Source organism: Capricornis sumatraensis, chromosome 14 (genome assembly GCF_032405125.1).
Source record: "Capricornis sumatraensis isolate serow.1 chromosome 14, serow.2, whole genome shotgun sequence".
Classification (NCBI taxonomy): domain Eukaryota; kingdom Metazoa; phylum Chordata; class Mammalia; order Artiodactyla; family Bovidae; genus Capricornis; species Capricornis sumatraensis.
The window spans coordinates 69,186,646-69,212,830 of record NC_091082.1 but is presented as its reverse complement, the minus strand read 5'-3'; the positions used below and the strand labels follow the sequence as shown (position 1 = coordinate 69,212,830).

The 26,185-nt window shown below is 36.5% G+C and overlaps 1 protein-coding gene across 2 annotated transcripts in view; it reads right to left on the bottom strand.

Moving 5' to 3' along the window:
* XPR1 (xenotropic and polytropic retrovirus receptor 1) overlaps positions 1 to 26,185 on the bottom strand; it is a 200,908-nt gene that overhangs the window by 45,287 nt on the left and 129,436 nt on the right. For both annotated transcript variants that reach the window (XM_068985691.1, XM_068985692.1), the window contains exons 3-7: positions 26,051 to 26,152; positions 16,631 to 16,854; positions 10,492 to 10,641; positions 10,137 to 10,220; positions 7,642 to 7,723 (exon numbers count right to left, since the gene is read on the bottom strand). In XM_068985691.1, the coding sequence (XP_068841792.1) occupies positions 7,642 to 7,723; positions 10,137 to 10,220; positions 10,492 to 10,641; positions 16,631 to 16,854; positions 26,051 to 26,152 (642 nt within the window). The remainder of the gene's footprint in view (positions 1 to 7,641; positions 7,724 to 10,136; positions 10,221 to 10,491; positions 10,642 to 16,630; positions 16,855 to 26,050; positions 26,153 to 26,185) is intronic.

The following is a 26,185-nucleotide window of genomic DNA, read 5'->3' as shown; positions in this document are numbered from 1 at the left end:
GGATTGTACCTTAACATTTAATAACAATTTATCTAATCTTCACAATGTCTCTGTGAGTTAAAAACTATTATCTCCATTTGATTGACAAGGAAACTACAGCACAGAGAAGTTAAATAATTTGCTCAGGGTTAACAAGCTAGTATACAGCAGTGCCAGGATTTTAACTCAGTTTTGCTCCAAAGCCCAAACTCTTAAATTACTACATTCAACTGTCCATATGCCCATACAAATGTTCAATATCACTACTATCCTATAGCTCTCCAATAATTATAATGTTCAAACATGTGAGCCTCACGATTTAAGTTCCTCACAATCTGATCTCCAACTCACTTCTCCCAAACTTATCCCATAATGCCCCTAAATTAATTCTTATCACCTGATAAATTTTATTTTGTTTGAACAAATTCACTTTTCATATCTACTTAAGTTGTTCCCTGTACTTGAAACGGCCTTGTTCCTTCTTTTGACCAATTCTATTTCTACATTATTTAAAAGTCAGATTCTCATCTGTTCATAAATTGACTGAATCAATATGTTTCACTTTGAGCCTATGTGCCAAAAATTTCAATTTGGCAACCAATTTCTCAATTTTCCAAATAACTATAAAATTTACTCTTAGTACTCACTTGAAATTTTATACTTGGAGTCAAATACTATAGATCAGATTTTAGTCCTAAATTTACTAGGGCATATTTAATTTTTCTAACTCTCAGTTTCCTTGTTGGTCAATGGGGGAGAATATCTATTCTCATCAGTTTGTAAAGAAGATTAAATCTGGACAACATAAATGGCTAAAACAATGTTTGGCCCATTATGAATATTCAGTATGTATCAGTTTCTTTTTCCTTTTACGCGATGAAAATTGATGTTTTCATCAATTTGACAAATGTTTATGTGGTGCCCATTATGTATGACACAATTCTACAACCTGGAGATTCAATAATGAGCAACAGACAAAATAACTGTCTTCAGGAAAGTTCTTTTCTATATAATATCAGATAAGAATTTTGAAGAAAAAAGTATTAGCTGTATTTTAGGTAGGGTGGTTAGAAGATGATATTTGCAGGAATCTTAAGGAAACAGAGACTGGTTTGTGTGAAGGAAATAGAGACTGACTCATGTGAAGGAAATAAAGCCTAACTTGTGTGAGTATTTGGAGGAACGGAGGCTCCAAGTAGAGGGAAGGACAAAGAACCCTAAGATATGTATAAGCCTCATGTAGTCCAGGAACAGGAAGAAGACCAGGGCCACTATGACTAGAATGAATGAGAGGTAAAGTGGCAAAAAGTTACCTAAAGGCATATGAGGTAGGATTTGCTGTACTTTGCCAAGATTTAAGCTTTTACTCAGATGTATGAAGCCAATGAAAGGTTTTGCATATAAGTGATACAACCAGACTAATAATTTTAAAGGACTACTCTGTCATGTGAAGAACAGACTGCAAAGGAATAAGTATGCTAACAAGAAGATTAGTTAGGTGGTTAAAAAATTTTTTTTGATGTGTATATAGTTTTATATACTGATTCCCAAGCTAAGAACACACATACATTACAATATTCAGGAAACAAAAATAAGTACAAATCCCAAAGAATACACAGTTAAACTACTAGAATTAATAAATGCAGCAGTATTGCAGTCTACAAAATTCAGTTGCCCTTACATACACCAGCAATGAACAATCAAATGAAATTAAGAAAATAATTTCAATTACAAGAGCAAACAAAAGAATAAAACATCAAGGAATAAATCTAACCAAGGAGGTGAAAGACTTGGACACTGAAAACTACAAAACACTGCTGAAAGAAATCCCATATTCATGGACTGGAAGATGCAATACTGTTCAAATGGCAATGTTACTCAAACTACTTTACAGATTCAATACAATCTATATCAAAATTCTAATGGCTCTTTTTTTCTTTCGGTACTCAAATTCATATGGAATTATAAGAGGTCCCCAGATAACAGCCAAAACAATACTGAATAAAACAGGTGGAGGACTCACAATTCACAATTTCAAATTTTACTCCCAAATAGTACTGCGTAAACATAGACATACAGACAAATGAAATACAGTGAGAGCTCAGAAAAAAAATTTATACATCTCTGGTTGATTGATTTTCAACAAGAGAGCCAAGACTATTCAATGAAAAAGAATATTCTCTTCAACAAATAGTACAGAGACAATTGGTTATTCACCAACTGGTTATTCACATGCAAAAGAATGAAGTTGACCCCATTTTTCCAGCATGTACAAAAATTAGTTCAAAGTGGATGAATGAGCTAAATATAAGAGCTAAAACCATAGAACTCTTATTAGAAAATATATGGGTAAACTTGTAGAACTTTGGTTAGATTCAGCAATGGCTTCTTAGATACAACATCAAAAGCCTGAGTAGTAACACAACATCAAAAACAGATAAACTGGACTTCATCAAAATTAAAAAATTTGTATATCAAAGGACATTATCAAGAAAAGAAAAAGATAATCTAAAAAGTGGGAGAAAATACTTGCAAATTATGTATCTGATAAGGGTCTAGTATCCAGAATATATAAAGAACTCGAGCAAATTAGCAATAAGACGACAACTCAATTAAAAAATGGACAAAGGACTTGGACAGATATTTTTCCAAAGAAAATATACAAACAGCCAATAAGCACATGAAAAGATGTTCAATATCATTAGTCATTGAAAGTGAAAGAAACAGCTAGCTGCTCAGTTGTGTCTGACTCTTTATGACCCCATGGTCTGTAGCCTACCACGCTCCTCTGTCCATGGAATCCTCCAGGCAAGAATACTGGAGTGGGTAGCCACTACCTTCTCCAGGGGCTCTTTCTGACTCAGGAAATCAAACGTGGGTCTCCTGCATTGCAGTCAGACTCTTTATTGTCTGAGCTACCAAAATGACTTGAACAGACATTTTTCCAAAGAAAATACATAAACAGACAAAAACACATGAAAAGATGCTTAATATCATTAGTCATTAGAAAAATGCAAATCAAAACCATGTAAGTATACTACTTCAAACCCTCTAGGATGGCTATAATTTAAAAAAAAACAAAACAAAAACAACAGGAAATTCCCAAGTATTGATGAGAATGTGGAGAAAACAGAATCCTCATAAATTGCTCGTGGAAACAGAAAATGGTGGAGCCTCTGTAGAAAATAATTTGGTGGCACCTCAGAAGGTTAAAAAGCATTATCATATAATTAAGCAATTCTACTCCTAGATATATATTCAAAAAATTGAAAACTGGTACCCAAACAAATCCATGTATATACGTGTTCAAAGCAGCAAAATTCACATTAGCCAAAAGGGAGAAACAACCCAGTATAGCATATACTAAATTCAATTTTGGTAGATACTGCCAAGCAGTTCTCCAAAATACTATACCCATTTCCATTCACTCACTTTAATATCTTCATGGTATTCCACTGTATAGGAATAATGTCATATATATATTTTTAAACCGTTCCTGATAGACATCTGAGACATTCTTAGAATTTTGCTGTTATAAACAAAATGGCAATGAATACCCTCCTTTCATACATGTCTTTGCACTCAGGTACAAGTATGTTTACAAGATAAGCTTATAGGAATAATATGTTTAATCAAACTGATTGTATTATAAATTTTTTATATATACTGCCAAATTTCTAAAGAGACTGCAACAATTAATACTCTTACCACTAGTATGAAAGCGCTTGCTATTTCACACTCATACGCACTTAAAAAATTCTTTTTTATTGGAGCATAGTTGACATAAAACGTTGTGTTACTTTCTGCTATACAGCAAAGCAAGTCAGTCATACATATATTCATTCTTTTTTAGATTCTTTTCTCATATAGGTTACTAGAGAGTACTGAGTAGAGTTCCTTGTGCTTTACAGTAGGTCTTTATTAGTTATCTATTTTATATAATAGTAGTGTGTAAATGTCAATCTCAATTTTCCAATTTATCCTTCTCTCCCATCCGCCCCAGTAACCATAAGATTGTTTTTTACATGTATAACTCTTTTCCTGTTTCATAAATAACTTTGTTTATACAATTTTTTTAGACTCCACATATAAGTGGTATCATACGATATTTGTCCTTCTTTGTCTGACTTACTTCACTCAGTATGACAAACTCTAGGTCCATCCCTGTTGCTGCAAATGGCATTATTTCATTCTTTTTTTATGGCTGAGTAATACTGAAAAGCAGAGACATTACTTTGCCAACAAAGATCCATCTAGTCAAGGCTATGGTTTTTCCAGTGGTCAGGAATGGATGTGAGACTTGGACTGTGAAGAAAGCTGAGCACCGACCGAAGAATTGATGCTTTTGAACTGTGGTGTTGGAGAAGACTCTTCAGAGTCCCTTGGACTGCAAGGAGATCCAACCAGTCCATTCTGAAGGAGATCAGCCCTGGGTGTTCTTTGGAAGGAATGATGCTAAAGCTGAAACTCCAGTACTTTGGCCACCTCATGCGAAGAGTTGACTCATTGGAAAAGACTCTGATGCTGGGAGGGATTGGGGGCAGGAGGAAAAGGGGCCAACAGAGGATGAGATGGCTGGATGGCATCACCAACTCGATGGACGTTGAGTGTGAGTGAACTCTGGGAGTTGGTGATGGACAGGGAGGCCTGGCATGCTGCGATTCATGGGGTCACAAAGAGTCGGACACAACTGAGTGACTGAACTGAACTGAACTGAATATTCCATTGTATATATGCACCACATCTTCTTTACCCATTCCTCTGTCAATGAACATTTAGGCTGCTTCCATGTCTTGGCTATTGTAAACAGTGCTGCAATGAACACTGAGGTACATGTACCTTTTTGAATTATGGTTTTCTCCAGGTTTATGTCCAGGAGTGGGACTACTAGGTCATATGGTAGCTCTATTTTTAGTTTTTAAGCAACTTCCATACTGTTCTCCATAGTGGTTTACCAATTTACATTCCCACCAACAGTGTAGAAGGTTTCCCTCATGTACTTTTAATGGTTAAACTCTTAACTCTGTTCAAAAAGTGAAATGTGACATATTATTATTATATCAATTAAGTATAGGTTACTAGGAAACTACAAGGAAAAGTTTGAAAAAAATCTGAGCAGGTAACTTTTCATCTTCATAACACTAACTATCTGGAATATGTGAGTTTCAGACAAATTATTAAATATTAGGTCATGTCCCCTTGAGGAACTACAGCAATTATGCACACTGTTTTTTTATGTCAGTGTTTGAAAAAAGAATCATGCTTGTACATGCATTACTACTGCTGAGTTTCTCTCTCAATTCTCAACTCTGTTATCTTTTAAGCAACCGCTGGGAGATAAATAAGGATAGACAGCTGGCTTTAACTGTATTTATCTCACAGACACACAAAAATTAAACAAAGAAGGGTTCTGAGGGGAGAGAACATAAATGTACAATACTAAATGCATAAAGCACACATTAGAAAATAAGTCAGACTGTCTCACAAGAACACAGGCTACGTATATGAAAGAAAACAAACCCCCAACGTGTCCCTGAATTTAGGAAAGCGTTTCAATTCATTCACATAAAAAGAATGAAGTTTATTTATCTATTCTTATGTCTTATTAACACCATGCTTAACATCATGCTCATCTTGGAAAGGAAAGAAAAAAATTCACACACAGATGAATAAGCTTTTTCCTACAGAAAGGGCACTTCCATCTCATATGACATATCATATTGATATAGTACTTCATACCTATAAATGCTTTCTTATACCTCTTAGCTGATGTCTATGAACTGGCTTCAAGGTATCTTTTCATTTGTATCATCTAATACTCTTTTTCACCTTAGGTGAATTTACCACTTCTCTCCTTCAAAACTTATTCCCTCCTCTTATGTTTCACCCTCTAAAACAGCCAACTACATCTCTGCTCATCTATCTCTTTCTGTTGGAATGCCTTTTATTCCATCAATACCCAGGATAAATACCATTTCTTTCATAAAGTCTTCCCTGAAGCTCTCATTTGAAAGTAATCACTTGTTCCCTTGACCTGTTTAGAAAATACTTTCTATTTTGTAGTGTATTATTATTGTTTTAATGTCTCAATCTCCCTTATGTAACAATAAGCTTCATGAGGAAAATAATTCTCTTATTTATCTTAAGACTCAAGGTAGCAAGCCTAATCACAGATATACAAAATTTACTTGTTGAATGAATTTTAATACAACACTGTAAATTTAAGGTATTAAACTCATTTAACAAGTGAAGAAATTGCTTTGGAGAACTTAAGTGATGTCCTTAAAGCCAATTAACAAATTAATAATTAACAAATAGTTGAGCTGGGACTGTAACCCAGGCAAGGCCTTTGAAAATAAGTCCACGTGTTTTCCATAACAGTTAGCTTGATAATCAATCTAGGACTAAGTTCTTTTTTATTGTAGCATTTCCATACAGTCTATGTAAGTAATCTGCATTCAACCCTAAAGATACAGAACTAGATTTAACCTGCATTGAAAAAAAAAAAAAGCCACAAAAAGACACTGGTAACTATAAGAAGGCAAGAGTGGTTGCATAGAGACAAGTTCAGAAGGTTGTTGCAGTATACTGAACAAATGGTTGTTTAGACAAGGATGGTATTGGTGGGGTTGGACAGATTCAGAACTTTTTTGAGGACAGGGTAACAGGATTTGGTGATGGATTGGAGATGAGTATGGGGGAAAAGGTTAAAGGTTTTTGGCTTGAGAAACTGGTGAGAGGTGATGCTATATGGAAGAGAAAGCATATTTAGTCATTAAAAAAATTAGACATCTAAGTAGCCAATGAGATATCATTTCAGAGGAAAAAGTATATAAACTTGGGAGTTATTAGCATACAGATGATATTTTAGCCATAGGCTTGAATAAGATCACCTAGTTAGAAAATGCATGTAGAAAGAGAAGGAGTTGAACATTAAACCCAGAGGTACTCCCCAATATTTAAATGCCAAAAGTAAAGAATAACTAGCAAAAGAGACTGGGAAAAAACTGCCAGTGAAGTTTAATAAGAAAACCAGTTGTTTGTGGTTTCCCAACAAAATCAACTGAAGAAAAGGTTTCAAGGAGTGATCTACAATGTCAAATGCTGCTGAGAGGTAAGTCAAATTCTGGTTTAGTAAGATTATGCCTTCCTTGTTGTATCATTTCTTGACATTGGGAATGCACTTGTTTCCATCAATTCCTCCTACCTCTTTATAATTTTTAAATTCTATAGAATACTATATAACCAAGTTTCTTAAAATCATATGCAAAGTAATTGTAAATAGGTTCTAGAAGTGATGCGAAAGAGTCTCCAGAAAGCAAAGTTAATGAGCTTATTTAGTGCATAAATTTTGTAATATTTATTTACTCTTATCTGTGATCAAGGGACCTGAGGTTCCTGATAACTGAACCCTGAAAATGATGGAGAATAGTCATAAACTAGCAATGTTTAAAGGGGTAACTATATCCAAAAGGAAAAACGAGCCAAAATAACCAACCAACACCCACTCCCCCATCATTTATACAAAAAAACAGACTTAAACCTGACAGATTTCTCCTTCAGTAGTAGCTTTGGCAGTTGGGTGGCAGCTTTGTTAGAGGGACAAAATATGACATAAGCAGATCAGTAAGAATAATTTAATTCAAAATTTAAACTACTCACCGGCAAGCACAAGAGTAATATTCAATACAATGAATATTCCACAAAATAGGCCAACTCTAAAAGTAGTCCATGCTGGTGCAGGCTGTAGAGAGAGAGAAATGGCATTTTGAGTACAGGGCAAAATACTGAATACATTAAACATATAGTATAATAAAATTAGTACTACAGGCCTCAAAGTCCTACAGAGAAAACAGAAATATTTTATGATGGGAATTTTCAAAAATCTGAGCTAGAGAATCATCATTATCCAATAATATCAGAACTGAGCTGAGTTGCCTGTTTATTTTACAGAAATACATGTCACTAAATAAAGAAAATTAAGATCTAAAACATCAAATTATATAAACACTGAGTTTCCTCATAAAAAAGATTTTAGTGCAATTTCATTTTTACAATGTGTACATCTTTAAATTTAGGAAGTCAGTATTACTCAATTAGAGTTCACATATTTGGTACTATATAATTAGTAAATTATATAATTATATAATTTATAAAAATTATAAATTATAAATTAAATTATATAATGGTAAAAATAAGAATACTCATTTCTAAGTATTTACAGTATTAAACCGAGTAACTTCAAGTGAATTTGTAAATATATACCAGAGATTCTCAACTGAATGGCATTTCAGAATATCATTTCATAAGTAAAAGTGAAGTTGCTCAGTTGTGTCAGACTCTCGGTGACCTCACAGACTGTAGCCTACCAGGTTCCACCGTCCATGGGATTTTCCAGGCAAGAATACTGGAGTGGGTTGCCATTTCCTTCTCCAGGAGATCTTCCCGACCCAGGGACTGAACCCTGTCTCCCACATTGTAGGCAGATGCTTTACCGTCTGAGCCACCAGGGAAGTCCCATTTTTCGGCATAAGAAAGCCAATTCCTCTAGCACCATTTGTTGAAAAGACGATCCTCTCTCCAGTTAAGTGCCTCTGCATCTTCATTGACAATTAATTGTTCATATATGTATTGGTCTATTTTTGGACTCATTTCTATTCCATTAATCTATTTGCCTGTCCTGACACTAGTAACACACTGTCCTGATTACTGTAGCTTTAGTATTGATACTACGTAGTGTTAATCCTTCAACTTAAGTTGTTCCAAAGTTGTCTTGGCTCTTCTTGGTCCTTTGTAATATCACATAAATTTTTAAATTTGCTTAGTAGTTATTTTTTAAAAGGTCTGTTGAGATTTTGAGTTTGTTTGTGATGTATCTATGAATCAACTTAGGAAGAAGTAATATTTTAAAAATACTTGGTTTTCAAATTTCTCTCACATCTGTCTTAATTTTTCTCCAGCATGTTTCAGTTTTCAATATAAAAGTCTTGCACATCTTCTGTCAGATTTATCCCCCAATATTTATATATTGATCTTGTAATCATCAACCTTGCTAATAAACTCACTAATTAGTACATATAGCTGTTCTATAGATCCACTAGATTTTCTATAAAGGTTCTCATGTCATCGGCAAAACACAAAAACAAAACAATCCACCAGTTTTACTTCTCTTTCTCATCTAATTGTCTTTAATTTCTTTTGCTTACCATACGGCACTAGCCCTAACCTCCAGAACAATGCTAAATAGAACTGGTAAGAATGAATACATTTTTTGTTCCCAGTTAGGGAGAAAGCATTCAATGTTTCACATTAAGTATGATATCAGTTTTAGGTTTTCCATAAACACCTTTAACAGGGATGAAGAGGCTCTTTTTATTATTGATTTCCATCCCATTCTGGTCAGAAAACACACTTTCTATGATTTAAATCCTTTTAAATTTATGAAGATTTAGTTTATGACACAAAAGGTAACACAAAGTGTTTTTTTGGTATAACTGCTATGCAGATATCATTTAACAGATGCTTTTTTATGCATAACTATTGCATTTTGGATGAAAGTATGTAGTAGCCCAGAATATCTTGACCCCCCCCCACTTTCATATCATCTAATAAATATCTCATCTTAAATTATTTGCTCAGATGAAGTTAGCATGTCAGAATAAACAAGAGCAGTAGTACAGGGTAAGAAGAGAAAGGTCAGAAGACATTACAATTTATTATGAAGTGAAATCTGGCATCTGATTTTTTAAAATGAGAATAACAGTAGTAATAAGTACTCACAAACTTTGGGTGAAACATTTTTTAAAGTAATGACACCAGTATATTTTATCACCTAACAGACTACATGTGTGTGTGCGCACACGTGCATGTGCATACACACATGCTCAGTCAGGTCCAACTCTTTGGAGCCCCATGGACCATAGCCCGACAGGCTCCTCTGTCCATGGAATTTTCCAGGCAAGAATACTGGAGTGGGTTGCCATTTCTTACTCCAGGGGATCTTCCTGACCCAGGGAGTGAACCCTGATCTCTTGCTTCTCCTGCATTGGTAAGTGGATTCTCTATCACTAGCGCCACCTGGGAAGCCCCCTAACAGACTGCGTTGATTATTAAATAGGTCACATGAACCAACTGAACAACTGCAAACAAATACTAACCTGAGCAGCTCCCAAAGGGGGAACACGTAAACGCTTCATAGCTTTTTGTCTGTCACCATCTTCAAGTTCATTGGTCACTACAGCCTAAAAGACACATTGTTAAATATTTATGGAGGTTATACTAAACTTGAGTAATGCATCAATAATTCTGAACCATTTATATTAATATATATGGTATTCTGATATACTCTTGGTGAATATATACTGAATAAAGCAAAAGAAAAAATCATGAGTAAGAATATATGTATTTAAAGCAACTAACAACAAAAGGAGAATAAAGATGAGGAATTACTTCATTTAAAATAAGACTTTCATGTTATCAAAAATATGTGGTATATAAGTGAGATGACTGTACCTCAGTTTCAGAGATGAGCTGGTTGATTTTCTTGCACGTATAAAATGGGGCTACTTCTACATGAGCCACGCGCCAATCTGCTCCACGAGATGTTTCCAGGATCTTGTCATGCTTTTTAAGGATTTTTCGGAACCCTGTAAAATTCAGATTCTACAGAAAGAAATAAGAAACACTACTATAATTTCCATGACTACAAGAGAAAATGAAAAACAATAAGCATTTTGCACTGACTGAGATGAATGAAGATTGAGCACCAAGGGAAATGGCAATGCTTTTATAAAAGCATTTATTATAAAAAGATAAGACTCTTTCTTTTTATTTTATTTATTCATTTCGAGGTAATATGCTATTAGTAATACAAAGAAACTCTAGATTATGAATCCTATTATTTTTATTTCATGTAAATTAATGGAAGTCCTAAATTCAGAACTGTGGTGTTGGAGAAGAGAGTCCCTTGGACTGCAAGGAGATCCAACCAATCCATTCTAAAGGAGATCAGCCCTGGCTATTCTTTGGAAGGAATGATGCTAAAACTGAAACTCCAGTACTTTGGCCACCTCATGTAAAGAGTTGACTCACTGGAAAAGACTCTGATGCTGGAAGGGATTCGGGGCAGGAGGAGAAGGGGCCAACAGAGGATGAGATGGCTCGATGGCATCACCGACTCGATGGACGTGAGTTTGAGTGAACACCAGGAGTTGGTCATGGACAGGGAGGCCTGGCATACTGTGACTGATGGGGTCGCAAAGACTCAGACACGACTGAGCTACTGAACTGAACTGAACTGAAATTCAAAACGTCTTCATCTCCATTTTTCTATGTACAACTCTTCAAAATAGCTAATATATATTATTTTGCTTCTTTGATCAAAAAAATATATTCAGAAAATATTCTGGGTATGGTAAGAGAAACCCAAGTAAGATGGTAGGTGTTGCAAGAGGGCATCAGAGGGCAGACACACTGAAACCATATTCACAGAAAACTAGTCAATCTAATCACACTAGGACCACAGCCTTGTCTAACTCAATGAAACCAAGCCATGCCTGCAGGGCAACCCAAGACTGGCGGGTCATGGTGGAGAGGTCTGACAGAATGTGGTCCACTGGAGAAGGGAATGGCAAGCCACTTCAGTATTCTTGCCTTGAGAATCCCATGAACAATATGAAAAGGCAAAATGATAGGATACCAAAAGAGGAACTCCCCAGGTCATTAGGTGCCCAATATGCTACTGGAGATCAGTGGAGAAATAACTCCAGAAAGAATGAAGGGATGGAGCCAAAGCAAAAACAATACCGAGTTGTGGATGTGACTGGTGATAGAAGCAAGATCCAATGTTGTAAAGAGCAATATTGCATAGGAACCTGGAATGTCAGGTCCATGAATCAAGGCAAATTGGAAGTGGTCAAACAAGAGACGGCAAGGGTGAACGTCGACATTCTAGGAATCAGCAAACTAAAATGGACTGGAATGGGTGAATTTAACTCAGATGACCATTATATCTACTACTGCAGGCAGGAATCCCTCAGAAGAAATGGATTAGCCATCATGGTCCACAAAAGAGTCCGAAATGCAGTATTTGGATGCAATCTCAAAAACGACAGAATGATCTCTGTTCGTCTCCAAGGCAAACCATTCAATATCACAGTTATCCAAGTCTATGCCCCAACCAGTAACGCTGAAGAAACTCAAGTTGAATGGTTTTATGAAGACCTACAAGACCTTTTAGAACTAACACCCAAAAAAGATGTCCTTTTCATTATAGGGGACTGGAATGCAAAAGTAGGAAGTCAAGAAACACCTGGAGTAACAGGCAGATTTGGCCTTGGAATGCGGAATGAAGCAGGGCAAAGACTAATAGAGTTTTGCCAAGAAAATGCACTGGTCATAGCAAACACCCTCTTCCAACAACACAGGAGAAGACTCTACACATGGACAGCACCATATGCTCAACACCAAAATCAGACTGATTATATTCTTTGCAGCCAAAGATGGAGAAGCTCTATACAGTCAGCAAAAAACAAAACAAAACAAAAAAGACTGGGAGCTGACTGTGGCTCAGATCATGAACTCCTTATTACCAAATTCATACTTAAATTGAAGAAAGTAGGGAAAACTGCTAGACCATTCAGGTATGACCTAAATCAAATTCCTTATGATTATACAGTTGAAGTGAGAAATAGATTTAAGGGCCTAGATCTGATAGATGGAGTGCCTGATGAACTATGGAATGAGGTTCGTGACATTGTATAGGACACAGGGATCAAGACCATCCCCATGGAAAAGAAATGTAAAAAAGAGAAATGGCTGTCGGGGGAGGACTTACAAATAGCTGTGAAAAGAAGAGAGGCAAAAAGCAAAGGAGAAAAGGAAAGATATAAGCATCTGAATGCAGAGTTCCAAAGAATAGCAAGAAGAGATAAGAAAGCCTTCTTCAGCGATCAATGCAAAGAAATAGAGGGAAACAACAGAATGGGAAAGACTAGAGATCTCTTCAAGAAAATTAGAGATACCAAGGGAACATTTCATGCAAAGATGGGCTTGATAAAGGACAGAAATGTTATGGACCTAACAGAAGCAGAAGATATTAAGAAGAGGTGGCAAGAATACACAGAAGAACTGTACAAAAAAGATCTTCACAACCCAGATAATCATGATGATGTGATCACTAATCTAGAGCCAGACATCTTGGAATGTGAAGTCAAGTGGGCCTTAGAAAGCATCACTACGAACAAAGCAAGTGGAGGTGATGAAATTCCAGTTGAGCTGTTTCAAATCCTGAAAGATGATGCTGTGAAAGCGCTGTGCTCAATATGCCAGCAAATTTGGAAAACCCAGCAGTGGAAAAGGTCAGTTTTCATTCCAATCCCGAAGGCAATGCCAAAGAATGCTCAAACTACCACACAATTGCACTCATCTCACATGCTAGTAAAGTAATGCTCAAAATTCTCCAAGCCAGGCTTCAGCAATACGTGAACCGTGAAATCCCTGATGTTCAAGCTGGTTTTAGAAAAGGCAGAGGAACCAGAGATCAAATTGCCAACATCCGCTGGATCATCGAAAAAGCAAGAGAGTTCCAGAAAAACATCTATTTCTGCTTTAGTGACTATGCCAAAGCCTTTGACTGTGTGGATCACAATAAACTGTGGAAAATTCTGAAAAAGATGGGAATATCAGACCACCTGACCTGCCTCTTGAGAAATCTGTATGCACGTCAGGAAGCAACAGTTAGAACTGGACATGGAACAACAGACTGGTTCCAAATAGGAAAAGGAGTACATCAAGGCTATATATTGTCACCTTGCTTATTTAACTTATACGCAGAGTACATCATGAGAAACGCTGGACTGGAAGAAGCACAAGCTGGAATCAAGATTGCCAGGAGAAATATCAATAACCTCAGATATGCAGATGCCACCATCCTTATGGCAGAAAGTGAAGAGGAGCTAAAAAGCCTCTTGATGAAAGTGAAAGAAGAGAGTGAAAGATTTGGCTTAAAGCTCAACATTCAGAAAACGAAGATCATGGCATCTGGTCCCATCACTTCATGGGAAATAATGGGGAAACAGCAGAAACAGTGTCCAGCTTTATTTTTTTGGGCTCCAAAATCACTGCAGATGGTGACTGCAGCCATGAAATTAAAAGACGCTTACTCCTTGGAAGGAAAGTTATGACCAACCTAGATAGTATATTCAAAAGCAGAAACATTACTTTGCCGACTAAGGTTCGTCTCGTCAAGGCTATGGTTTTTCCAGTGGTCATGTATGGATGTGAGAGTTGGATTGTGAAGAAGGCTGAGCGCCGAAGAATTGATGCTTTTGAACTGTGGTATTGGAGAAGACTCTTGAGAGTCCCTTGGACTGCAAGGAGATCCAACCAGTCCATTCTGAAGGAGATCAACCCTGGGATTTCTTTGGAAGGAATGATGCTAAAGCTGAAACTCCAGTACTTTGGCCACCTCATGAGAAGAGTTGACTCATTGGAAAAGACTCTGATGCTGGGAGGGATTGGGGGCAGGAGGAAAAGGGGACGACCGAGGATGAGATGGCTGGACGGCATCACGGACTCGATGGACGTGAGTCTGAGTGAACTCCGGGAGATGGTGATGGACAGGGAGGCCTGGCGTGCTGCAATTCATGCGGTCACAAAGAGTCGGAGACGATTGAGCGACTGAACTGACTGATATCATGAACTGAATACATTTATTAGTTCTTTGCTTTTTAAAGGACTGGTATAGCTATTCATCTCCCCCCCCTCTGCAAACATGTACAAACAAGCATGGAAAATGGACTATCATCTATGTCTCTTAACTTTTATTTGTTGTCATACATTCTGTTTGGGGATGGGTGTGCAAAGAGCCAGTGGAAAAGAAGTGATCATATTTATAGGGTTTTGCTGATAATGGGTAGGAACTTGTACTTTTCTTCCATTTCAACAACATTAAAATACTATACTTTTTTATATTCTCAAATTCTATTGTTCTTTGATCAACAGACAAAAAAGCATAAAATTGTGGATTTGCAAGTTTCTTTAAAACAGATCTCCCAAATTTCCTCATCATATAATCCCATCAGTGAAACAAAACAAAACAAAACAGAGCAGTCACTCTAAATTAGGTTTTGCATGCTTGCTGGTTTGTTAATACTTGTTTTTCATACTTTAATAGATCATTTTAAACTCCCTTTGGTGAGGATATCCCATGATTACAATACATTTTCCTTTCTCCTCATTTGCAAAATAAATGTATTCTTACAGTATGCTAAGTCACTTCAGTCGTGTCCGACTCTGTTTGACCCCATAGACGGCAGCCCACCAGGCTTCCCCATCACTGGGGTTCTCCAGGCAAGAACACCGGAGTGGTTGCCATTTCCTTCTCCAATGCATGAAAGTGAAAATGAAAGTGAAGTCACTCAGTTGTGTCGGACTCTTAGCGACCCCATGGACTACAGCCTACCAGCTCCTCCGTCCATGGGATTTTCCAGGCAAGAGTACTGGAGTGGGGTGCCACTGCCTTCTCCTTTCTTACAGTATAGATTATCTCAAACGATAAAAGACAGATAAGAACTTTTATAAACAATTATTTTTCCAGAAGCTTTTTAAAATAATGACCCAAAACAAAAACTTATAGCAAAATTAATAAAAGAAAATTTAGTAAGAGTACTTCTCCATAACAGTAAGCATAATTAATAAAATATGAAATGTTAAAGAAAGTAGAATTATGAAAGGGAAAGATGGAAATAAATACATGCATTAAGGACTTAACATTACTGCAGACATGACACTATAGTTACATTTTATTTTAAAATTCCAATATTTATCCATGGTAATATTTTTATTATATAATCTTTAGTTTTTATATAGTGATGATCTTAACTAGACTAGAAGTAATAGTGACAAGAATAAAATGGAAATACAACAGCACGTAAGGTCTCTTTAAAGATTTGGGAGATGCTTTAGCCTATTTAAATATTTATTATTGAACAAATAATCTGTTTTTCAATATGTTCTTTACAGATTTAACTATATGAACAAATTTATAAAGAATTACAAATGAATAAATGCCATGCATTTCTATAAGTTAGTATACATAGTAGTTCAACTTTTCAGACTGGGTTTTAAAATTTTCTTTTGCAAGTTTTTTTTTTAATAGTCATATTGCAGATAATAAAACTGAAAGGGCTATTAGTGGCAAGTTGAAAAGTCAGTATCTTTTACATTATTTGTGTTAGTTGCAGGAAAGTTAACTGTCCAGTTGCTTTTGTGGAAATTTTGCTATAGGTGGGGGTATAAATGTTCTTACGTAGCTAGCAGTGATTGGGTAGGTATATGTTTATTTCTTACTTCTACTCACTACTTAGAGATGCTTCTAAAAATAGGTAGCAGACTATTACTCTTTGAGTCAAGGGTTACGCCTGAATGCTGTATAAAAAGGTGTGGGAAAAATGATCTTCAAAAACCTAAGTCTTCTTAACATTATTTTATTATTTTAAGAATAAATGAAATTCCAATAAGAATTAAAAGAATAACATGCTAAGAATTTCCCTTTTTGGAATGACACATTAGTATAGCTCAAGGTAATTCTGTTTATTATAATTTCTCAATCATTTAAAGGTTCTATCCTCCATGGTAAGAACTGAAGTACCTGATAGTTCTGCAGCAGGATAAGACTGAGGTAGAACTCGCTGAAGGCCAGTTTAAGGTCTTTAATATTCCTATGTTGGACACGTTCCTCATGGGACAGGTGGAAGACTGGCTTTCTGCGTTGTCGCAGTGTGGTAACACCAGTGCTTTCTTTCTGCGCATCCAGTGATGATTGAAGCTCATTCTGAAGGGTAGCAAACCTGCGTTGAGCCTCTGCGAGCTTTTCTATAAGGAATAAAACAGAAGTGTCAGATCAAGATAAAAAGCTCATAAAAGTTCTCACTGACTTCTGAATTTTTACTAATTAGTTTCCCTAAAATTTCTAGGGAAAAAATACTGCATTCTAATAGTTAGAAAGAGATAGGAAAAACATGTTTTAGTGTAATGGCCTCCTTTCATTCTAGCCCACTCTTTACCCCCTGCAAAACCTCAAGTGTACTCTTTCTTTTTAAGAGCTGCTAAGAGTGAGACTACAAAATGGTACAAGCTGCTTTGTAAATCTGGAAAACAGTTTCAGTTCAGTTCAGTCACTCAGTCGTGTTTGACTCTTTGCGACCCCATGAATCACAGCACGCCAGGCCCCCTGTCCATCACCAACTCCTGGAGTTTACTCAGACTTACGTCCATCGAGTTGGTGATGCCATCCAGCCATCTCATCCTCTGCCCCCTCCATCCCTTCTCCTCCTGCCCCCAATCCCTCCCAGCATCAGAGTCTTTTCCAATGAGTCAACTCTTCATACGAGGTGGCCAAAGTATTGGAGTTTCAGCTTTAGCATCAGTCCTTCCAATGAACACCCAGGACTGATCTCCTTTAGAATGGACTGGTTGGATCTCCTTGCAGTCCAAGGGGGTCAAAAAGTTAAAACATAGAGTTATCTTAAGATCCAGCAATGCCACTCTTAGTACATACCCAGGAAAACTGAAAATATACATGCACACAAAAACTTGTACATATACACAAACTGGTATTCATAATAATCAAAAAGTGGAAACAATCCAAATGTCCTCTAACTGGTGAATGGTAAGAAAAATTTGGTATATAGATACAATGGAGTATTTATTCAGCCATAAAGAATGAATTATTGCCATTTGCAGCGACATGAATGAACTGAGAGATTATTATAGCAAGTGAAGTAAGTCAGACAGAAAGGCAGCCAAAACATAATCTAGGAATCAGCAGGTGGAAGTAGGAGTAGCTCCTTTCTCTATTATATGAAATACCAATAACCTCAGATACACAGACGATACCACCCTTACAGAACAAAGCAAAAAAGAACTAGAGAGCCTCTTGATGAGTGACTGAACTGAATTTCTGCTTCCCAACCTGCAACTTGAGTTCTGCCTATTGGTTAGTTCTCAAAGGGAAATTCTTCTTTCACAGGAGCACAACAATGGTTCTAATGAATTGGAAGCTGAGACTTCCATCTGGCCATTTTGGGCTCATGATACCACCGAACCAGAAAGCAAAGGTGTTTACTAGTTAAAGTGTTTCTGACTACAAAGGGGAACAGGTAACACAATAGTAACAAGGAGGATTGTGTGTAACAAGGAGGAGACTCTCTGGAACACATCCTAGGAAGGACTTTAATGATCAATAATAAAGGTTACTGAAAACTAAGGCAAAAAAAGACAGAATTACTGAGGATTCAGTCCCTTTAAGAATTAAAGTCTGGGTTATCCCACCCAGTAAAGAAGCCTCACCAGCTAAGACACTGGCTGAGGACAAAGGAAATATGGAATGGGTAGTGGAAAAAGAAAATCATCGATATCAAATCCCACTTCTTGACCTTCTTGTTCTGCCTTTTACATGTCTTGAATAGTCCTCTCTCTCTCTTTGCATTACATTCTGAGTAACTACTTCAGCTCTATCTTCCAGTTTATAAATTCTCTTAAAGTCTACCCAATTCATAGTGTAAGCAATTTTATTATCATTTAAAAATTTCTAATTGATTATTTTTAAAAGTCAATTTTCATAGTTTCTACTCTGCTCATGGTTTTGATACACTCTTTATGTCTATAGCCATATTAAGTATATGCTTTATTTTGCATCTGAAAATTTTCATATTCTATGTATCCTTTCACTGCTAAACTGTATTTCACCGTATGGATATACCACATTTTCTTTAAATATTCATCAGTTTGTGGACATGTGGATTGTTTTTAAGTCTTTTTAGGTCTTCCCTGGTGGCTCAGACAGTAAAGCATCTGCCTACAATGCAGGAGACCAGTGTTCAATTCCTGGGTTGGGAAGACCTCCTGGAGAAGGAAATGGCAACCGACTCCAGTATTCTTGCCTGGAAAATCCCATGGACGGAGGAGCCTGGTAGGCTACAGTCCATGGTGTTGCAGAGTCAGACATGACTGAGTAACTTCACTTTAAGTCTTTTTACTATATAAATTATGCTGCTGTTAAGATTCACATACAAGTTTTGTGTGGACTATCATCTTCATCTTTGCAAACGTGGGCTCAATCCATGTTTGTTGCATGAATGAATGGATATGTAGGGAAAAAGTTCTCTCTACTAATTCAAGTTCCTACACAGACATAAGGAAAAATAAAAACTTCAAGGGTTATTTTGTTACTTTCTTTAAACTAGTGATTCTCTTTCTCAAGGACAAGACTGTCTAGAAGAGCATATGCGGGAGAATGCCTAGGTGGGAGTGTGGAGGGTAAAGCATCTGGAATTTGAAGAAAAATCAATATTACTACAGTTATGGGGTGAGAGCTCTAACCTTACCCAAAGGGGCACAGGTTTTAAAAGGATGAGAGACACTGCTTTTTTGACACCAAGTGTCCAAGTCTATTTTGTAATGATATCACCGTTTTCCAGACTCAGACCTCCAAAAAGCTTTAAAGTGTGAAAGTCGCTCAGTCACGGCCAACTCTTTGCTACCCAATGGATTGTAAGCTTGCCGGGCTCCTCTGTCCATGGAATTCTACAGGCCAGAATTCCAGAGTGGGTAGCCGTTCCCTTCTCCAGGGGATCTTCCCAACCCAGGGATTGAACCCAGGTGCATTACAAGTGGATTCTTTACCATCTGAGCCACCAGGGAAGCCCAAGAACACTAGAGTAGGTAGCTTATCCCTTCTCCAGGAGATCTTCCCAACCCAGGAATTGAACCGGGGTCTCCTGCGCTGTAGGCAGATTCTTTACCAGCTGAGCTAACCCAATGGAATAGCACAGAATCTAGAAAAAAGTATTACATATGCATATAAAATATATTTGGTTTATCAAGTTATAAAAACTAAAAGTGAATATTCCTAAGCAATTTTATAAATACTGATGAAAACTGTCTATTTTGGCAATAAATTCCAATTTCTATTCATGCCAGTGAACCAAGTCACACTCTGAATAAGAACAAATTACTATTAAATCTGCTTATTCCATAACCTCTCATATAATAAAATATTTGATAAAAATTTCCAATAACCATTCAAGAACTTTCAAAGTGCCTGAATCCCCTCAAAGAGCTAAAGAAAGGTTATCAAGATCTATTTTAATTTTAATGAGATTTGTATACATATTTTTTACTTTTAGAAAAGTTGTTTTAGAAATACAAGGCATCTTCAAAATAGCAAAGCTATTATGTTGTTATGCAATTGAAGATTAATTCTTGATTAAATAAAATAAATATCTTAGAACACTTTTATCATTTGTTTGTCTTTCAATATTATCATCTTGCAGATTCAATTTATGGATTTCACTGTTACCTGAGATACAAAGTAAGTTTATGAGAATGCTGACCTGTTGCAGATGATTCAGGTAATCTTATTACATTACATGCAATTTTTGCACTGCTTTTACATGGAATTCTTACGACCTGAAATTCTTACAACCTCATATACTTAAGGCTAAAACCTCTATGTGTGAAAATAACATCCTATTCTTCCATTCTTTTCTGTCTAATCAATAGCACTAATTTTCTTACAGCTTCAGCCTCAGCTGAGTATCTGTTATCCTCCGTACCCCCAAATATGTTATGGACTTTAATGCATTATGCATCTGGATAGGTTTTTCCCTTTTCTTGGAACACTGTACACCAATTTTTCTCACAAAGCCATTCCCAAACACACTTCGCCAAAAGGATTCGGCAAATGCCCACCCATTTTCAAAGACCAAATTTAAATGTTTCCGTGTATGCATCTTCATGTTCATTTCCATAGAACTTTGCAAAACTCTATAATAACAAGCATCATAAAGTTTAAAAGATAAAATTAGTAAAGAAATATATTAGATGTACTCTGATATTTTCTATTCTACTATATTCTCTTGCTGTTTTTTAAGTCATGTCCAACTCTTTGCAACCCCATCAACTGCAGCATGCCAGGCCTCCCTGTCATTCACTATCTCCCCAAGTTTGCTTAAACTCATGTCCACTGAGTCAGTGATGGTATCTAGCCATCTCATCCTCTGCTGCCCCTTCTCCTCTTGCCCTCAATCTATAATCCTATTCATATTTTTAAAAAATGCTTGTGATGACCCCACAGCGGTCACCAGTTATTGGGTTGCAAGCTACAACTGTTTAAATGAATACTAATTTAGATGACAGTCTGCTTTTTTGTGAAGATTCAATCCTGAAACTATTTTACCCATGACTGGGCATTCCCCATGCTTTCAGTCTTAGAAAGAAACAAAAAGAAAAGCAAGGAGGGAAGGAAGAGTACAGAAAGAAGAAAAGGTCAGTTAGGGTTGTATTTCTGTGCTCACTGAATGAGCAGCCCTATATCCTTTTGATAATGTAAGTCAATTACTTCCACAGCAGAGTACTTCCTGCCCTTGACTGCTGATTTGTAGGCATATGGAATAAGAAATAACTGGACACTTAATATTAATTGACTATCACTTAAATCAAAAAATAAACTCTTTTGAGGCCTAACTTTAAACAGAATTAAATGCACATGTATTAAGTATATGGCTTGATGAGTTTTGACTCATCACCACTATAGTCAAGAAATAGAATATTTCATGCCAGAAAGTTTCCTCATATTCATTTGGTTTCAATTACTGACCACCCCACCCCGCATCCCAACTAGGAAACTCCTTATTTTCTGCCATTACATGCCTAAAGGTAAGCACTGTCTTTTCTAGAACTTAATGTAAGTGAAATGATATAATGTAGAGTCTTTGGTGTTTGGCTTCTTTTGCTCTGCAGGACATTTATTTTGGGGCTTTTTGTTTTGTACTGGGGTACAGTTGATTAGCAAACAATGTTGTGATAAATTGCAGGTGAATGGGGAAGGGACCCAGTCATACATGTACATTATCCATTCTCTCCCAAATTCCCCTCCCATCCAGACTGTCACACAGTGTCGAGCAGAGTTTCCTGTGCTATACAGAAGGTCTTCGTTGGTTACTGATTTTAAACAGAGCCTTCTCCAAGTCTGTGAACATTTTTAAGAGCCTCTATATTGCTGTATGTTCTAGTAACGTGTTGCTTTTTGCTGCTGAGAAGTATTCCATTGTAAGGATAAACTATATGTTCAACCACTTACTTGCTGATTAATATTTGGTTGTTTCTAGTTTGACCTATGATAAATAAAGCTGCTGTGAACACTTCAAAAAATAAAATAAATTATTCCAACCAATTAAAAGGACTTCCCATAATGAAAGAAACAGATACAGTCTAAGACTCTTTCAAATGTAGGCACACAAAAATACTCCTTAGAAGCCAAGTATTTTGAATGAAGGGAGAAAGCAAATTGGTTCAAGAAGAGAAATTTGTGACATGAAGTAACTAGTACTCCCAATGGAAAAGAACAGTACTGGTCGTCATTAAAAAAAAAAAGTTTCTAGCACTACAATCTTCAGTTTGTATTGACTAATACCATTTTCAGTAACAGAAAACAGCTAGAAGACTTCTAGGTCAGGGATAAGCAAAAATGTTATCATCAAAAGGACACCTTTAAAAAATTTCCCTCTCTTCCCATGGCCTTCAAATATTGAAGATTCAATCTGTAACTCTAAAAAAAACTTCTATCTTATTAGCTAAAAATATGTAATAAGAAATAAATTTACATTAGGTTTTCTGAAATATTGACAACAGTTTCTGACTGTTTACAGGTGAAACCCTAGAGGGCTGAGAACCACTTTGCTCATTTTACAGGTACATATGCAGATGCATAGGAAGGTTACATACATCTTTAAAAAAATAATAAAGTTCAAAAATCCAAAAAACAATTTGTAGGTGATAGACTTGGTATGAAAATAAGCATCTATATTTTAGTAGTATTCATATGTTTCATTGGTTTGACTTTTATAGCATTTTGGGGGAGTACTTCAAGGTTTCAGCCAATGCTGTGCTCAGTGGTGTCCAACTCTTTGTGACCCCATGTGACCCCATCAGGCTCCTCTGCCCATGGGATTATCCTGGCAAGAATACTGAAGTGGGTTGCCATTTCCTCCTCCAAGGATTACTCCCGGCCCAGGGATCAAACCCGCATCTCCTGCGCTTCCTGCCTTGACAGGCAGATTTCTTTACCACTGAACCACCTGGGAAGCCTTCAATCAATGCTAGATCTCACTTTAAAAACAACCATTTTTAGCTGACCATTAAATAACTTGTGAGATGTGACTGGGTAGCGGTAGGGTTTAAAAGATGAATTCATCCCTGTATCATCTACAGTTTTTCATGTGCCCTAATATCTGAGGTTTGCAGTCTACAAGACAATCTGCCATGGAGAAGGTAGCTAAATAAGGAGAAAAGTGATACCATCTAGGATAAGTGCCAAACTCTATTTCTGTCAGTCATGTCTTCATATTACCCATTACTTCCTGACCTGGCAAAAAGTCAGTCTGAAGACTATCAATCTGTACCTACTGCTTAATGACATCAAGAGACATGCTTCAATGGCTCTCTGCCAATACACAAAGAGATAGGAAGTTATTAAATCATAGCTCCCAAATTTTTAATAGTAGAAAGCCCAAAATGATCTTTGAAAAGTAACCAAGTCTAAGATATCATTTTTCAAACTGAGGGTTGTAACCCAAAACGCGATCATGAAAGCAATTTAGTGTATAATAAATCAGCATTTAAAAAATCAAATAGAGAATAAAGAATAAAGATTATATTCTTTATACTTTAAAGAATAAGTACTGTTTCATGAGAATACTTTTAATCAAATATATTGCACATACACACATATATAGATGTTTGCAAACATATATAAAACACACATCTGTCTGTATGATGAGGTCATAATTTATATGTATTAAAAAAATAACTTAATTTTCTTTGGGTGTGTTGGGCCTTTGTTGCTGTGCAGGCTTTTCTCTAGCTGCGGCACACGGGGGCTACTCTCTAGTTGTGGTGTGTGGGCTTCTCGCCACAGTGGCTTCTCTTGTTGTGAAGGATGGGCTCTAGGGCACATGGGGTCAATAATTGTGCCTCCCAGACTCTAGAGCACAGCCTCAATACCTGGGGTACATGGGCTTAGCTGTTCTGTGACATGTGGGATCTTCCCAGATCAAGGATCAAACTCATATCTCCTGTATTGGCAGGTGGATTCTTTACTAGTGAGCAACCAGGGAAGCCTTGCATGCATTTTTTATTGTAACTCAAAATATATTAAGTATGTAACTATTGCTAAGAGCAGATATTTAATTTTCTTTGGAAATCAAAAAACATTACGTATTTTTTGTAATCTAATTTATATTTAATTAGAATTGGGTTCAGAGAGCCTTCCCAGAAAAATTATAGTAAAAGAAAAATGCTAATGAACTTGACTTTGTATGTTTCTCATTTACAACCTTAGATCATATCCAATGGACTTTTCTTAGTCTAAACACTCTTTTCTTTGTAAATGCCTTCCTCTTTTAGTCTCCATTTTCCTCACTCTACATTATGTGGCTGCCCTCTCACCTGTCTATATTCTGATTCCTCTTTATCCTCTTACTTCCTAATTGTGGAAATTAGGAAGTCTAATTTCTTTGAACACTGTAATTTCTGCTGTACATTTTTAACCCTTGTTGAAAAGCTATGCAATTGCATGGTGTCAAATAATATTTCTGTTTTGTCTCTGCCTTCTACATACTTGTAACCAACTGAAAAAGACACGTACATATGCTATGTCCTTTCACAGCTCTGTGCCTTTGCTCCCTCTGCCTAGGAAGAAATCCAGCCATAAGTGAAAAATGAGAAGGAAAACACAGAGTTTAGATATTTGCTTCCTTTTTAAATTTATTTTCTGTTTAAAGGGGTGACTTGCTAAGGAGACTATTTATTCAATAAGTCTTAGAGGAAGTAATTTCTGGAACAAGGTCTCTAGGACCTGAAACTTGGTCATTAGTTATAGAATTTGCCATGGACTGAGGAGATATATCTTTTCTACAAATATTGGAGGAAAATATTTGTAGGGTAAGAATGTCTATAAGTTTTTGAGGGGAGGGAGTGGCATAGATCTGCATAAGTATTACACACCAACAGGAACTGAAAGTCTTTATTTTTATTTGTAAAGAAGGATCTATAATGAACATGATAGGAAGGATGGTTGGGTCAGATAATTCAAGAAAATGGTATGGGGTTTAGAAAAGCACTCTGGAGTATGGAAAAGGGCAGAGTAGGACTCACAGGCAGCTTTGAGAACATAGTTAAGAATGCAATAATGAATTTACAGTGGTTCACATTTGTTTCGCTATATGGTATTTTTTTCCCCCCCTAACTGTCCTAAGCAGCCTGGGGGTAGGAATTGAAGAAGGTAAAGGCTGGTAAAACTCTACAGCTGGAGTTTAGCCAGGCAGAAACAATCAATATAAGGCAGCGAGAGTGAAGGGATTAAAAGCACAAGGACTGATAGAAATGAAAGTAATTTGGGGAGGATCCTGGTCAACTGGAACAGAATGAAGGAATCAAGGATTTAGAGTTCTGTGAGATGGAAAAGCAGATAGATGTTAAAGGAGTTAGGGGGGTAAATATATATATAAAAACAAAATGTTAAAGGGTCAGACATAAAGAAATAGAAGTTTTCATCTCAACTCCATTCACATCTGGTAGATGCCACTCTGGAGGCCATATCCTAGAGAGACACATATGAGTGTTTCATGCGATGGAAAGGCATTAAAAGTGACATAGTTAATAAGCTGTAGCTATGTCATTAAGCTATGAGAGAAATGGTAAAACCATGTTTCTGACTCTTTAATACTCAGGAATGGGCCATGGTGAAGCTGTACCAAAGTATCGATTCATAATGAGTTCCTGAAATCCTTACAACTGCAAGAGAATTGGGCAATGACCATACAAAGCTCAAAGAGTGAAGAACCATATGTATTCCTACCTCAGCTAAAGAAAATATCCCTTAATTGCAGTATAGTAGGAAAAGGCCTAATCTAAAAATGATCGGAAGTTTCAACAATGACATGGTAGAGTTTCTCCTTCCTTAGCAGTAGAAATTGTCTCCTGTATGTTGTACCAAAAAACTGCTTACCTGAATAAAATGTGTTGATTTTGGCAAGTTCTTTTTCACAGGTTTGGAAAAACTTTTCTTCAAACTTGGCAAAATACCTCTTTACTGTGTCCTCATCTGTAACTGAAAGCAAGGAAAACAATATTTAAATTTAAC